This window comes from Falco rusticolus, chromosome 8, assembly GCF_015220075.1.
Source record: "Falco rusticolus isolate bFalRus1 chromosome 8, bFalRus1.pri, whole genome shotgun sequence".
In the NCBI taxonomy this organism is placed as follows: Eukaryota; Metazoa; Chordata; class Aves; order Falconiformes; family Falconidae; genus Falco; species Falco rusticolus.
The window spans coordinates 43427791-43443683 of NC_051194.1; the positions used below are offsets into that span (position 1 = coordinate 43427791).

The 15893-nt window shown below is 38.2% G+C and overlaps 1 protein-coding gene across 2 annotated transcripts in view; it reads left to right on the forward strand.

The window, feature by feature from the left end:
* B3GALT1 (beta-1,3-galactosyltransferase 1) overlaps positions 1–13294 on the forward strand; it is a 210964-nt gene extending 197670 nt beyond the window's left edge. For both annotated transcript variants that reach the window (XM_037398682.1, XM_037398684.1), the window contains 2 exons: positions 7876–7914; positions 8479–13294. In XM_037398682.1, the coding sequence (XP_037254579.1) occupies positions 8705–9685 (981 nt within the window). In that variant the 5' untranslated portion in view covers positions 7876–7914; positions 8479–8704 and the 3' untranslated portion in view covers positions 9686–13294. The remainder of the gene's footprint in view (positions 1–7875; positions 7915–8478) is intronic.
* The last annotated feature ends 2599 nt before the right edge of the window (positions 13295–15893 follow it).

Genomic DNA, 15893 nt, shown 5'->3' on the forward strand with positions numbered 1-15893 from the left:
AGCAATAATCAATGTTTCCGGCCTGAAGTGCCCCCAGTTTTGATGAGGTTAAAAGCAAAGTTACCCAAGCATCATGACTGATACCTTAACGGCCAGGTTCAAAGCTACATTTAAACTTTTCCCAGTAAATCCAAAAGTTTTAATTGTTTGTACTTTTCCTGCAATGCCCCTGATAGCACGTGAATTATGGGAATTAGATTCATTATCCTGTTCAGTGGGTAAGTAAGTGTGATTTCAGGTGTTCCAGTCCTCACATAATTGTTACTCTCTTTTTGTGACAAAGATTAATTGAAAATGGCAGTGCCGCTAGGGTAGGCATCTATATAATCAAGGCCACTGTCATCTATTCTTGGTGTCATAACCCAGACCACCATTTCACAGGCATCGCTGTGAATACCAAGGAAATGTAACAGTGAAATTTAAGAAGGTTAAGGCAAGAATAGCAGTATATTTGATTTCAAATACTACTACTTGAAGGTTATTTGACCTATTGACTCGTAATAAATTATGTAAAATTGTTTCATGAGTAATAAAGATTTTGTTAAAGCAGTTCTAAAGGTTATCCCCTTGATTATTTTTTTTAAGAACTCAAAGCCTCTTTTTTTTGTCCTAAACTTTCATTAACTGCAAAATATTTTAACCAATTTGGTGATGACATGAGCTAAGAAACCTTGCTGTGAGATTTCACAACAGAGCACAACACAATGGCTAAGGAAAACAATGGTTGTGGTAACCCAGAGAGAAATATGTTATTTGCATCAGTTTATCACCATACCAAGATGCAACTTACATATTACTGCTGTAACAGGACATGATTGATGTAATCACAAATGACCTATCACAACCTGAAGTCACAAAGTGTTTTTTAAAATTGCTTCTGAAAAGCATTAATGGGAAAAAACACACAGATCTGACACTTGACATCTCCTGGGCTACTTTAAAAGAGGAAAAAAAAAAAAAAGAAAAGAAAAATATTTGTGCTCAAATTATTCTGCTCTCTCATTTTTTGTTCTTCATTTATTTTCTCTCCTCTTCAGTTAGTGCAAAAGATATACGCTTAAAATGTCGCTACTAAAGGCAGCAGCAAAACTCCCATTAACAGCAGTATGCGCAGGCTCCAAGTAAATCACTTGCAGTTGGCAATATAACAAGACAGAACTTCTGATTAGCATGTCACAAGTTCTAATATTATTTTGAGTTGAGTGAAATATAGATATATACCATTATAGATTAACATCTGACCAAGCATAGTCAGTTTGCTAAAATTTTAGAAACCCATCCATCGTACAGATGGTCCTCAGGATCTGGTCTGTCCTTTCATCTCCTTCCACATGGAGTCAGCTGTGTGATACCACCGTTGGAGACTTTGGAGAAGACTAGTTTGTCACAAACAGAAAATGACTACAACCAAGAGACTTGTTTTTAAAAATGACCAAAACTGTAAGAAGGTTACTGAAAACATAGTGTTGAGACATGCCAGATGGGATAAAAAACCACTTCAATCTCCTATGAATACCAGATTTTACAAAATCATACTTTTTTTCTGGTTAGCAATCCAACTGTGAATGTTTTGCTTTTATGAAATATCCAAACCCAGATAGGCACTGCGTCCAGTTTGGACCAGCTTGAATCTTGATCTATCACCACTTTGTCCTCCACCACCAGCACAGGGGGTTCTCCAAAGCCAGTTTTATTCAGGGTCAGATTTACCAGGAAGAACATGCAGCTACAGAAGCCCCATGTAGCCACATCTGGTGCAGACCAGACTCCTAGTCACCACACAGAAGGCAGCTACTCCTCAGTCATCACCTGGCTTCCTGAGGAGTGCTCTGTGTGTATAAAAATTACGGAATGGTACGTGGCCAGCCTAGCAGCTATCAAGTCTCTGCTCAGAGAAAGCAGAGAAATATTTTCTGCATAGAAAATACTTCCTGAGCTGCAAAACTTGGATGGGAATTTATAGCTACAAAGCTCCTGATGTACAAACCAAGCCAGAAAGAAAAGCTGTTCAAACCTACACTGAGATCCCACCTCCGTACACTGCTAGCCAAGGAAGGGCCCTTCATGCCAAGTTCACATTTCCTAACCAGTAACTTACCCCACTCCCCTCAGCCATAGTAAATATGATGTTTGTATTGATCAGAATATTTCTAAATATTTCTTTCAACTGTTTGATCTTCTGCAATTGAAAATTGCACATCATAGCTTAGTCGTAGAAACTGTTTACTTTTTAACTTGCAAATTATTTCATTGAGAAAAAATAGGTGCACAATTCATTCTTAAGCAAGAGAAAAAAAGCAATGAAAATAGTTTGTTTTAAATAGGCTGTCTCAGCACTTCTTGAAAAAGAACAGAAAATCCTGGGTTTATAGAGGTATATTAATTTAAAAAATATAAAGTGGAACATACAGAGAAGTCAGTCATATGCAGATTTACTTTCATGTAGAGTTAAATTTTAACTCTTAAAAAGACTCCGCAGAAGCTTTTTAAAGGTTAGGGAAGTTTTGGTAGCATGGGCACATTTACTGGAAATTCTAAAACTTGCATTTTCCCTATATAAGACTTAGAAGCTTTTCATAGAATTCCCTAATGCATAGTCATTCTTACCCTTCGTTCAAATTCAGAGCAGGTAGTAAAAATTGAAAAATAATTTAGAAATCCCAAATCTATTTCCAGAGATCAGTTCTTCAACTCAGTGACGAAATACAGCATAAACAATCTGCAAATCAGCATTCATGAAAAGAGAACAGTTAGTGTGAAAGAATCACTTGTGCAAACACTTGCTTTCCCATTCAGTTGCTGCCTAGGATAAAGCCTATCATTGGTATTTCTGTGAACAAGGAATGATTCTCTATGTACAAACAGTGTGTCTTAAAAAATAGCCTGATTTTCAGAAAGTATTTGTCCTCCTTGCTGTTGAAGGAAGAGAAGGGAAGCCAGCCTCTTTTAACATATGACAGCTGGGCGCTCCCAAAGTAGAGGAACTGATTTTTCTAAAAAACATCGACCTGAAATGAATGCTCGTACTTTCTGCCCCTCAGCCTGAGACTCTGGCTCCTCCATCCATTACAGTCCCTTTCCACAATATTCTAGAGAGGAAGGTCTTCCTTTACAGCACTGATTTGGTTTCAGGACCATTACACCCAGGCACAGCAAAAGCATTTGGAATATTTAAGAAACCTTCAAATGAAGTCGCTAGAGCAGAGCTTGCAATCTCCTGTTAAACCACCTATGCCATCTGTCCAGAATTTCCTCAAGAAATTACTATGAAAACATACAACCAAGAACTTAACAGCATCCCCAGATTTCTTTGTAGATGTGTTCTTAATGTTCAGGATAATTATCTTCTCAACAAGAGTCAGTAATAATCACAGACTTTTTCTTAGGTAATTTAAGGACTTTATAAGTGGTGAAGACATTTCAGGGTCTTGGTGTCTACACAGATGAAAGCCATGATCACAGAAAACTCTTACAAATATCTCTTCAGGGAAAATGAGAAGAATTTGCTATGTTTACCAAATAATTTAGCAGCTGCATTCCCTCTTTTTTTTTCAGGGAAAGGAATAGGTATGTTTTGGCAGAGACGCACAGTATTGACTCAGTCGTGCTTTGCCTAACAAGCTTCTGGGTGTCAGGATGAGCAGGTGCAGCCTCCCTTGACTTCTCACCTGGGGTCACCCCTGGGGCTCAGCATCCTGACTGCCTCCTCTCAGCACCCACGTTATGCCTCAGCAGTAGATAGCGACACAGTATGGATTACAACCATGGCAGCATGCCAGGCTTCCCCAGCTGTGGTTTCCATCATGTGCGTCCGCTGTGATCTAGTTACATTGACGCAACTGCACTTACATAAGATGGGCTTTCTTGGAAGAAAAAGATCAACAGTCTCTCAGCAGAGACAGCAGCATTCCAAAATATTGGCAAAATATTGCAGGTGGCAAGTAATGTTTGCTGAACTCATTTGACATCTGCCTGAAAATTGCCCATGAGCAGTTAGCAAGATTCTCAAATGGGTTCATTATCCGGAGGATTATTCTTGATGTGCAGTCAGCTCGTAAAAGGTTTGCTGCGAATACTCACAGTCTCCATCAGGTCAATTACTTACAGAAGTTACACAGTACTACTTTCTGTGCTTTAACTGGGTGGCTTCTCTGGCTCACACAGCATAAGCTGTGAACAGCACAATTAAGTGCACAACTTTGAGTCACAAAATGGAAACACAATGCTAAATATTTGCTTTTTACAATCATCAACCCTAGCAAAGCTTCCGCCTCTGATTACTTACAGTATGATAGCCAGGTTGGGGAAAAGGACAGATTGAATTAAAACATTTTTAAAAACAAGGATCCCAAGAGCTTAACATTGCTGCTCCCCTGCTAAAAAGCTTTCTTTCACCCCACAGAACAAAGGCCACACTTCCCTTTGCCAGTGTCCCCAGATGTGACATATCCTATCCCAACAGACAAAATCCAAAGCTGATAAAAGCTTTCTGCTCTCCCTGTGACAGCCCTGCTGTTAGAGGGTCTTCATATTTCAACAATAAATTCAAGAACATCATGGCAAAACTTAAAAAAAAAAGGCAACCAAAAACAAACTGAAAAAACTTAAAGTGATAATGTACTGAATCCAGTATCAGTGTTAGAAATACAGTATATTAATGATTTTGCTATACAATTTAATATTTAAGGCAGCTTTTGATATATGTACTATTTACTAGGTTAAAAATGTTCTGAAGAACTTCTGGGAAACTGCTACAGGAATCACAATAACATGTAGGCATTGAAGTGCTTTCAGTTGTTATTTAGATGAAAATAGTAACCTTAATTCACATACTTTATTGCTTCTCTTTTCCAAGTGAGTAATTAACACAAAAGTTTTAACTCTTTAATTTAAGCACATTAATTTTACACTCTGATTTCATTTCTTGTAATTCACATCCTTGATATTCTGCGTATTGGATGGCTGCAGAGGTCAGATTCAGGTCACAACATATGACAAGGAAAAGGTTTGCTGTCACAGGCTTTGATACTGTGAATAAATTTGCAAGATAGCTCTAACATAGGAGTAACTCTAGGAAAGCCTGAGTTTGTTTAGGTCCTTGATGAATCAGCATCATACTTAATAACAGAACTCCGCAATCTCTGAAATTCTTGACTGCTTAATCATCACAAAATACATATTTCACTGCTTAGTTCATGTTTCCCTGCCTAATCAAACTATGTATTCTCTTGCTTGCACAAGCTAAACATTATTTGAATTAGTGTGCAGGAACAATGTTATCAGCATTAATTTGTAGGAGCATTTGCCCTATGGCCAGAAAGGGCATACATGACACAGCTACTTATCTAGCCCCTTCTGCAATCCTACAGAGAGTAAGAGAGATCAGTCCTGAACGTGACAATAATTTCAGTCAAAATAGCAGGCCAAGAATCTTCAGAAAATTTTGCTTTGTATTTGCACTATTTGCCAATTTTGTTTGTGCTATTTTTTTCTGAATACGTTCCTCATATACAGCACAAACCTCAGGTAAAGCAGGAATGTGAACTTTAATCTTCACATTTTCACCTTGTAGCAGAGTGGGAATAACAGAACCCATCACAGGAAAACAGGGAGCTCTCTTATTCTTTTTCCTCTCGATCTTCTCCCAAAATAAGTAAATCTAAATTTTCACGTGTCAGGAAAACTACAGCCAGTTCACTCTTAACCCCTACACCTGCAGTTTGCACAAAATTTACCACTGGGATGGTGTAAAACACTCCAAGCTGAAGAACACAATCTAATCTCTTGTTTTCTTTAAGAAAAACAAAACAAACAAACAAAAAACCCCAACAAACCAAACAAACCTAAACACACAACAGCAAAAGATAAACTTATTTCAAGAGAGAGATATCCAAGGGCCAACATAAGTAATATTCATCCTGGATAGTTATCTGTAGATTTCATAACTGAGCAAAAAGTTCCCTACAATAGCTTGGAATCTTTTTTCAATATAGTGTAGGGCTTTTGTTGCTTCTAATCCTTTCAGAGCACACAGGATCAAACATCACAGCCATGACATCGCTGGACTGAAAAGCTATTTTATGTAGTTTGTCAGAAGCGCTCGTTAGAATTCTCCTTTCCCTCAGTAATCTGCACGGTATTCATGGTAACAAATGCACCTGTCTTTAATAAAGAAAAGCTGTAGAATATACACATTTAGAGAATGCAATATATAGCTTCCTAAAATAATTCATTATATGTAAAATACTAGAGGTATTTGTGACACCTTAATGCTGGAGTCCATTAAATACTCTGACCTACATAGCTCTCAGTCTACAATGCCAATCCGTGACTGCTGTATTTTTTTATTAACATAGTCTTCTAGACATTACACTGTCATGTTTTCTTTACATTATGGCATTTCACGCTTGCTGTTTTTCCCTGATGGAGTTTCCAGTGGGGGCAGTTATCTGAGATTCACAATGAAGCCAGAAAGAAAACCAACCTACCAGATCAGGGATGTGTTTTGCCTGTCTCAGAACTGTGTCCCAGTAACCCCAGTGGGTTGTTACAGCAGGACAGATCCCCTCTCCAGACACGTATATATTTATCATAACTGTATTTATTTACAAGGATATACGTGCGTGCACCAAGATCATTGTGCTCTGCAGCCCTACAGGGCAATTACAGACTTCACTTAAATATACTGCACCCAAACATTTATTGCTGCTGCTGAATGGGAAAAGATCGCAAACCCCCAGTCCTGTGACAAGGAGGGAAAGAGATCACAGTCAACCTCTACCTCATGAAATTGCCCCAGTTACAGGGCAAAACTGACTGAAACTGCTGAAGCTGTGAGACAGGCCACAAATTCACATTATCCCATTTTGTGGAAGTGCAGAGGGGTATGCAGGTTCTTCTCATTAAATAAAAGTGCACGTAACGAAGACTGGCAGGACAGCGGTAACTATAAGAATCTCTAAAAAGGTTATACTCTGTACATATTTAAGCAAATGTTCAGATTGTTTTTCTGCTGGGTTGTTGTTGGTGGTTTTTTTTTCACTTCAGTGTGAAACAGCGAGAGAGGGTAACAGTCCTTTAACTCTGATAACCTGCATGAAGGGGGGCTCTGTCTGCACAAACCTAAAGCAATAGATCACCTGGCAGGAGACCCTGCCACAGGGCCACACTCTCGTCTGCTTTTGGAGAAAGGAAAAAGGGACCATACATATCCAGCACGGGGGAGGCACGGGCTCCTCAAAAAGCATTTTGATGTAATCCAAGCAATGTGTCAAAACAGTGTGGAAACAGAAAGAACATTTCTAAGACAGGGCTTCTGTCTTTTTCTCTGAATCCATATATGCTTTGTTCTATCCAAAGTAAATATTAAATATCTCAAAGACTCGTGTAAAGCTCATCTGTTGCATGCTGCTACTATCCTTTAGCTCTGAAGTAATGCAATGGTAAAACCCAGGCATGTGGAGCCTATAGGCACTCTGGTACGCCTTGGAGGAGTCAGCACTGATCTGGCAGGCTTAACGCAGCTTGTCTCGTTTCCATGAAATGATGATAAACAGAACTGGTTCCCAGGAAACGCGTAAGAGCAAAGGAAGCTTCAGGGCTGTCACATTCCCTGGATCCAGGGAAACCTCAAAGCTCCCCGGTGCTGGAGGCAGGACTGGTGCAGCAGCAAAGGGCTGCCAACGCAGGAACCCTGGCCAGCTAGGCAAGTACTCTGCAGGCCAGCCAGGGAAGTGACACTGTTAATAGGCTGCCATTGTGATTTATTTTACATGGTATACAAATGATGTTTGCTCATTAAAAGTAAAGACTGTTTTGGGGGGCGAGGAGAAGGAAGCCAACAAGAATAACCAAACTGTGTTAATTTATTTCTAGACTTTTATGGAGTCTACTCGGACGCTGATCTTTACATGGGTAAGACCCCATATGTATCTCTCTCCTGTACCTTTTCCAATCAGTTCCATTCTGTCTATTTTCCACCAAAGCATGCTCATTAGCAGGACGGACATTAACAAAGTTTAGACCAAATGAGATCTCTAAGTATTCATATGCATAGGTGCCACTGATGTTAATAATCCTAAGATAAAAGTATATTTTTTCATTCTTTTAATAATTTTAAAATATTCCATGCCATATTTTAAGAGGTTATCCAGAAAAAAAATGGTAAGAAGCAAGAAAATGCTAGAAATCAGAAAATTATTGTCATAGACCTTTAAGATTACCTAAATAGTCAACATGCTATCCACTCTTAACTTTTGTAATATATTATCATCTTTGAGAAATTATCAATCATAAAAGCATTCAGTTATACTGCTATATTCTAGTAGACTATCCTACATTGTGGTACCTCATGAGAAAAAAAAAGGATATCCAAGAAATGCATTAAGACACTTAGCTCATTAATGGCCAGTCATATTTGAGCTCGGGTTTTTTGCCCTAGGCTTTTAGCAATGGAAAATTTGTCTTCATATTTTTCAGAAATAACAGAAAATTCCAAGAAATGGAAGCCGCTGCTAGTAAAAGAAGAAAAGCTAAGTATCATCAGGGTTAATAGGTCCTATTTGAGATCCATGAATGATTACAGAATTACTTTTCTATATCGAACTTTCAAGTCTCAATAATATGCTGCCTCTCTGGGACATAGGTGCATTCATGGTACGAAGGCTATTTATTCATCACATGGAATAGAAGAGCTAGAGGAACAATGGCTTCAAAGGTCTCATGCTTATACCTTTTGACAGTAGTTTGTTGGGCAAGCGCTCTTTGGTACTTAAGTATAACTCGTCCTACTTCTTCCTACACTGGCCACAGACAGCTCAGTAGCATATCCATAGCCAGAAAAAACGTTTCCTTTGGCAACATAAGAACTCGACCTATAAATCCACATTCCTTTGACTTTCTTATCAATGAACCAAACAAATGTGAGAAGAGCGTCCCTTTCTTGGTCATTCTTATCAGCACAACTCACAAAGAGTTCGATGCAAGGCAAGCCATTCGAGAAACATGGGGAGATGAAAACAACTTTAAAGGAATTAAAATCGCCACGTTATTTCTTCTCGGAAAAAATGCAGATCCTGTGTTAAATCAGATGGTAGAGCAAGAAAGCCAAATTTTTCACGACATTATTGTGGAGGATTTTATTGACTCTTATCATAACCTCACTCTGAAAACGTTGATGGGGATGAGGTGGGTAGCAACGTTTTGTTCAAAAGCAAAGTACGTTATGAAGACAGACAGTGATATTTTTGTAAATATGGATAATCTTATTTATAAGCTGCTCAAACCTAACACCAAGCCAAGGAGAAGGTACTTCACTGGATATGTTATAAACGGAGGACCAATAAGAGATGTTCGCAGTAAGTGGTACATGCCGAGAGATTTGTATCCTGACAGCAATTACCCACCCTTCTGTTCAGGCACTGGCTACATTTTTTCAGCTGATGTAGCAGAACTGATTTACAAAACCTCCCTTCATACCAGACTTCTTCATCTTGAAGACGTGTACGTTGGACTCTGTCTTCGGAAGCTGGGCATTCACCCCTTCCAAAACAGTGGCTTCAACCACTGGAAAATGGCTTACAGTTTGTGTAGGTACCGCAGGGTGATCACAGTGCACCAGATAACACCAGAAGAAATGCACAGAATTTGGAATGACATGTCCAGCAAGAAACATCTTAGATGTTAAGATTTTTACAAATGTAAATACCTTTTTTTAAATCTTGGTTTAGTCTGGTTATTTTTTGACAAAGTGATCTGCTGATTTACAGTTTAAACTGTGGGATATCAACTGTGAGAGGATTTTTTTAATGACTGATTTTTCATTCTCATTTTGACTACTGGTTTACAGACTTCAAGGTCTTTTCGTAAGGACATTACACCAACCAAAAGGATCTAGACTCAACTCTCAGATTTTGTGTGTTATCCTCTTATCAACATACCAGCTCCTGCATTTGTAAGTAAAAGGACAGTAATAAACTACTATGAGCTGCTTAACAGTTCATGCCCCAGTCTGAGATAAGACTCAGGCCCGAAGAAATGAAGAATTACAAACACATGTTTATTCCTTTTTTGACACCCTACAACCACCTCTATTTAGAGCTTTGTTAATAAATTGAGCAGTATATATTTGCACTGACCTTATACTCTTATCTTGACATGTATATTTTATAGTACAACGTGTGCAATTCCCAAACAGCTTACTGATGGTATAATAGTAGAATTTAGACAGGTAAGAACATCAAAGTCTCATAGGCCTTAGAATCAAACCCACACACTGAAGTATATTTTTATCCACCAAATGGTATACCATTAAATTATTTTAGAAGATACCCCACATTTCTTTCCACTGCCTAAAATAACCCCTGAAAGATCTAACACAATTCTTAAATGAAGTCAAATCTCTAAGAGAAATAAGATAGGGGAGTTGTATGAAAATCTATCTTTAAAATACATGAGAAAAGTATGACTATCTTTTAATTTCAAAGCAAGTGCAATGTTTCTCATGAGTGTCAGTGGAACTCTTCATTAAGTGTCTTGCATAGCAAAATATAATTATATTGAATGATAAAAGTGTTAATAAGCAGAATATTTCTTCAGCATCAGTCAGTGCACTATTTACCTAAAAAGAGTAACACAAAAGCAGCTTTTTAAGGGTAAGCTTTACTTCTTGCTACAATACATACATGAATGAGATTTTACTAAATTTGTAATGGTGTAGAAAAGTAGAATTTTGTCCAATAAAAGAATGCAATCAATTTTCTGTTCATTAGGCAACAGAGTACATAACAGTTACATGCAACTTTCACAGCAAATAGAGGGCTTTTAAGAATCACCTTTTAAAGAAAAACAAATTCAAGCCTTTGTTACAAATCTGCAGCTCCCAAGTTACTCATCAGAGTCAATAGTCACTGAGCTCCTGCTCAAGAGATCCCCAGAGCATGCGACAGAAATCAAATACACAATATTTTATTTGTTTCATAATGTGCTTATGTGTTTTGAATATGAATGTTATGAAATGTCATGAAAATTATTTCCTGGGAAATTCTTCAATAATTCAAGCCATCACTATTCAGCACCGCCTTCTAACAAAGAGCTAAAATATCACATTGCTCAGCAAATAACTTGGAATGAAGAATTCATAGGCAAGTTACAAAGATACAAGACTCACCAAATATATTATTAGCTGTAGATTACTCACACTGTCCACAGCACACACAAAAGTCTTATTCATTTCAGCTGGTGTTACGTGTAACATGAAAAACTGTTAAGTCTGTACATTATTCAGGATGTCTATAAAGTTGTCAGAAATTAACTGAATAAGGATTTAAAGGAAAACGCTGACTTGATTTTGCCATAGGTGTACATAGCACTTTACAACAGCAACGGGGGAATGAAGATGCTACCCCAAAAAGGTCTGCAGTTTCATGACAAATTGTTAGCCTTATTCACAGATGCAGCACTACCGTTTTGAAAGGAACTACTAAGTAAGGTAAAGTATACATGGCCTTCAAGCCACAAGCAGTAGTTGTCTCAAATCTACTTCAGATCTAAAGGTGAAGCTACACAACAGACAGCCCAGGAGTTACTGCTCATCAACAGGAGCTTGTGCACCCTTCAAAAATGAAAATCGGTGATTTTATACTCTTGCAGCATAATTAAGAATTATCCTTTCCTTGTTGGCCTAATCCTTGTTAAAGTTGCCTTTGCTTCCTGTCAAACTCAGAACTCCAGCTAAACAAGGTCCAACTAATTGCATTGATGAATATAACACACATGCACACGCTGATTGGGTGAAGGTCAGCTTTCCTACCCAAGCTCCAGAATATGCTTTTTTTAGGAAGGGAAACAAGGGTGGAATTCATCCTCAGCCCTTGGGTAAATCAGACAGCATGGGTGCGATCCTACCGGGAACACACTCTGTAATAATTTCAACCCACAGGCTGCAGTCATTTCTGCTATCCCTCTGCACTGTGTGGTAATTTGGCGTTTCTGAATCCACAACCGAATGGATTTGGTGGCCTTACTACTTCTGCTGATGCTTCTGTGGCCTTTGGCTAGTAACCAAGAGGGCAGCAGGGCTCCCAATCCAGATACTCAGGGCTTGAGTAGCATGGTAACCTTGAATTCTCCCAGTACAAGCAGACTGCATTAATGATTGGAAGGTACACCTTGAAAATAGTATCTGAAAAATGTATTTCCTACCTTTTATAAATAGATAGATCTTCGACAGACATGTAAATGTTCATCTTGAAACTGATGTACATATTTCTAAAGCATTTTCTTCTGTATTCAGCTGTATATATGTGTAGAGTCTGCTTGCTACGTAGTATTCTGTTATGCATGGAGCTGAGTTAGACATTATATTTGTCCAGTGTTTCAAGAGCCTTAAGCATGTGTGCCCTAACTTTCGAATGTACAACATTTTTTTTTCTTTTATTGTCAAGTGAATTTAAAAGAACACAACAAAAGCCTAATTTTCTACTTCTATTAGTTTTCTGATGCTAGACTTCACTAGCTTGTTACACTTACACAACAGATTTATTACTTTCTCTCTGCTCAGAAATTGCAGTATTGCAACCTGGAGCTAGAAAGGGAGCAATACATCTATTCACAGGAACAGCTTACTGTCCCTTCCACTCAGTAGTATTTGTGCCACATGGGGTACTGCTAACAAACAAGTGTTCGCATTAGGCTTCCTTTAATCAAAAGAAATACTTATGTTACTTAAGTTCATTTTGCTTCACTGGGCATGGGACAAACGACAACTTGGTTAAAACATGCTGGCTTCTAGTCACTTCAAAACTGTGACTATAATCACATTTTTATTCCAAAACGTGAACAAAGCACATTCAGCAAAGAAGCTAGGCGGGAAACAACTCTCTTTAGGAGGTGTTTCTCACAAAAGCATTTTTTTTCTAAAACTGTGAGAGTATTTAAACAGAAGTCTCAAGGTTCATTTTCCATCTTTCCTAATATTAAGTTTCAATTTCAATTCTTTATTGAGACTTCTTTTTTTGGTCTTTATAATGTAGATGGCAATTTGTAAATGAAGAGTGTAATTAACTAGAAAAGCTTGTCAACAGTAACCGAAATTTAGGTGTATCATTATATATGACTGGCTGTACTTATGTATTTATTTGTCTAAATTGTATATATTGTTTTATCTATAGTGTCTGTAGGAGTGCATTCTTTTAGATTAAAGTATTATTTACAGTTTTGTGGGATTGCCGGCAAAGCTGCTAATCAAGATACTATTTTTTTGTATCTATGTCAAATAATAAAAAAATTAAGAACAAAATCAAGTCAAAAATTGAAAGTGTCCTGTAAGTTTTCTTCTTCACTTCTTTCTAGAAATGTAAATGGTATTATCTGAAAACACAATACCAGTGAATAGGCTTTTTGTTATAACGAAGAATATTGAGCTGAAAAAGCAGATTTAAAAAAATAATTGGAAAAAACAAAAAATTACTTTTATTCATTATTTGTGCAACAACTTCATCAAGCTGCTGGTGTCCACACTGATCAAGTGTTCTAGCTGATGTGACACCAAAGACTTAAAAGAGCCATGGCAGTATCTGGCAAACTAGCAGGTGGGTTCATCGTCTGCTTTGCCCTATTCAGCTGCTTTGGTACCCCCAGCTAACGAGACCAAAGTCTGGCAGTTCTAAGGTGGCAAATCGGTTTGACTTTTTTGGCCCTGCAACACGATCCTTCCGCTGCCTCCATGGTACCTTAATGCTTATGTTTGTGGCCATCAAAAGGTACACACAGTAGAAAAAGAGAAAGCACGGATGTCGCAAAACCCACATCTCATAAAACCACAATAAACTCACATTGAAGCTGCTGTGTGACCGCCAGGATGGTGCTCATACAGAGGGAAGGGGACCTCCCCTGGCCCATTAGAGCCACACACTGACCCTGACAGAAAAGGCTACTTTTTCTTCCCCAGGCCCCCTGAAAGCATCAGGAAATAAATGAAGCAGCACAGTCTGGACACACCCAGATTATCCAGTTAGTCTCATGTAGTGTTTGCCTCCCAATATCAAGATGCTGTTTGTCTGGTAGGAAGGCCTGGGCAACCTTAGGGTCTTCACATCAAAATAAAAACACGGAAGGACAAAAAAGCAGGACAGAGTCCCTTCTATTGTAAGAACTAGTCAGCATAATTCCCCTCTTCCCATTCTCCCCTTTGCCATTTCCTATGTAGAATGAAATACCTAACCTCTTTGACCACTGGTTTCAGAGCTCAGTAATGCAAGTTCATTCATGAAATTGAGAGGAAAATAACACGCGCTCCTGAGAAGATACGTAGCTTTTGCAACCAAAGTGTATTTTCTTTGGGTCACCTGTTTCAGAAGCAGCTGAAGCCTGCGACAGAGTCCTCAGGCATCCCGGGAGTGTCTGCAGCAATGCAGTAACCTTACAAATCGTAACAAGATGCTTTAAAACAACTAAGAGTTTCACATACAGTAAAAACCCCTCCAAACATTTCCATTTGTCTCTCATTTTCACCATAGCAGCCCAAGTCTAATTGCAACACTTACATCGTGTTTAATTAACACACAGCTTGGAGATATAGAGATATTAGCACTAGTAGGATGGATTTCATGTAGCTTGATTATCTTAATTACAAGCATTCTATTTTCTCATTTACTTAATTGATTGTCATAGATTTTCAAAGAAATTTGCACTGCCCTAAGTGAAAACAGTAGTAACAAAACTTTCTTAAAACTGCTGAAGCTGCCCTATTTAAGCAGCAACATGCCAGAAAAGGAGATCCATATGACATGAAACATTGTACTGCATAATATCTGCTTACTTTTCTCTTGTTAAAAATAGGAATTTATGAAATAGAAGACGAGTCATCTGGGAAAAAAATGAATATGCCTTATTGATTCAGCTGCACCTGTAATAGAATTGTCTCAAGTATCTCCTCTGATGACATGCCTAACGTAGGAAAAAAGATCCATTTTTCTGCTCGGTCTGCGAGTTAGCTGACTCTACATTATCCTTCTGCCTCACCTGAAAGAGCTAAGGAGACTGAAAGGTGATTTATTCGTCATGCAAGATTTATCCTTGAGCATTTATTCTGCAAAGGCAGTGTTACATATCAAGCTGTGCAGAATTATGTGCAATGGTTTTGTAATGCACACAACTTTTATTTAGGGGAAGCAAATATCCTGAACTTGAGGTGTGCAGGTTAACACCTACCATATCTGCAGATAAGTCAAAACTATCAAGAATAATTCCAAACCCTATGTCCCTTTTTCCTTTAGGAGTTCCTTTCTCTGGCCTATATTCTAGCATGACCTCTTTCCTCAAAAACAAAGCAGACCTCTCAGACACCATAAGACAGCAACAAAAGCAAGAGGGAAGTAGAGAGCTCCCTACAGTATCATTAGCAAAGTGCTAGCAGGCCCAGAGTACAAAATTATTTAGCACGATATCCATTCACTTTTGGCAATAAAGATAGCGGCCACATAAGTGAAATAAGCCACAACCAGTGCCTGGACTCATCCACCTTGATACACCAACTGTTGAACTCTAAGTGCATCATGCTCACATCACACATTGATTCTTGCTTAGCATAAGACATTTATAGGAACAACTTAAAAGAAAAGCTGTGCCAAAGTGTAGCAAGAGCAGAAATGGATAAAACATTTTGAAATGTTCTAAAAAAATTTATGATTTATTCAACTTCATTAAAATCCCTCCTCAAAATAATCTTCTATTGCAAGAAGTTTCAACACTTATCCATTACCGATCAGATCTTATCCTCATACAAATTCAAGGACAATGAAGTAAAACAGTGGTCTCCATTATCTGCTGTACTACAGACTGCATTTGGATTGAGCTGTGTGAGGCAAATCAGATTTGAACCAAGTCACAAGCCC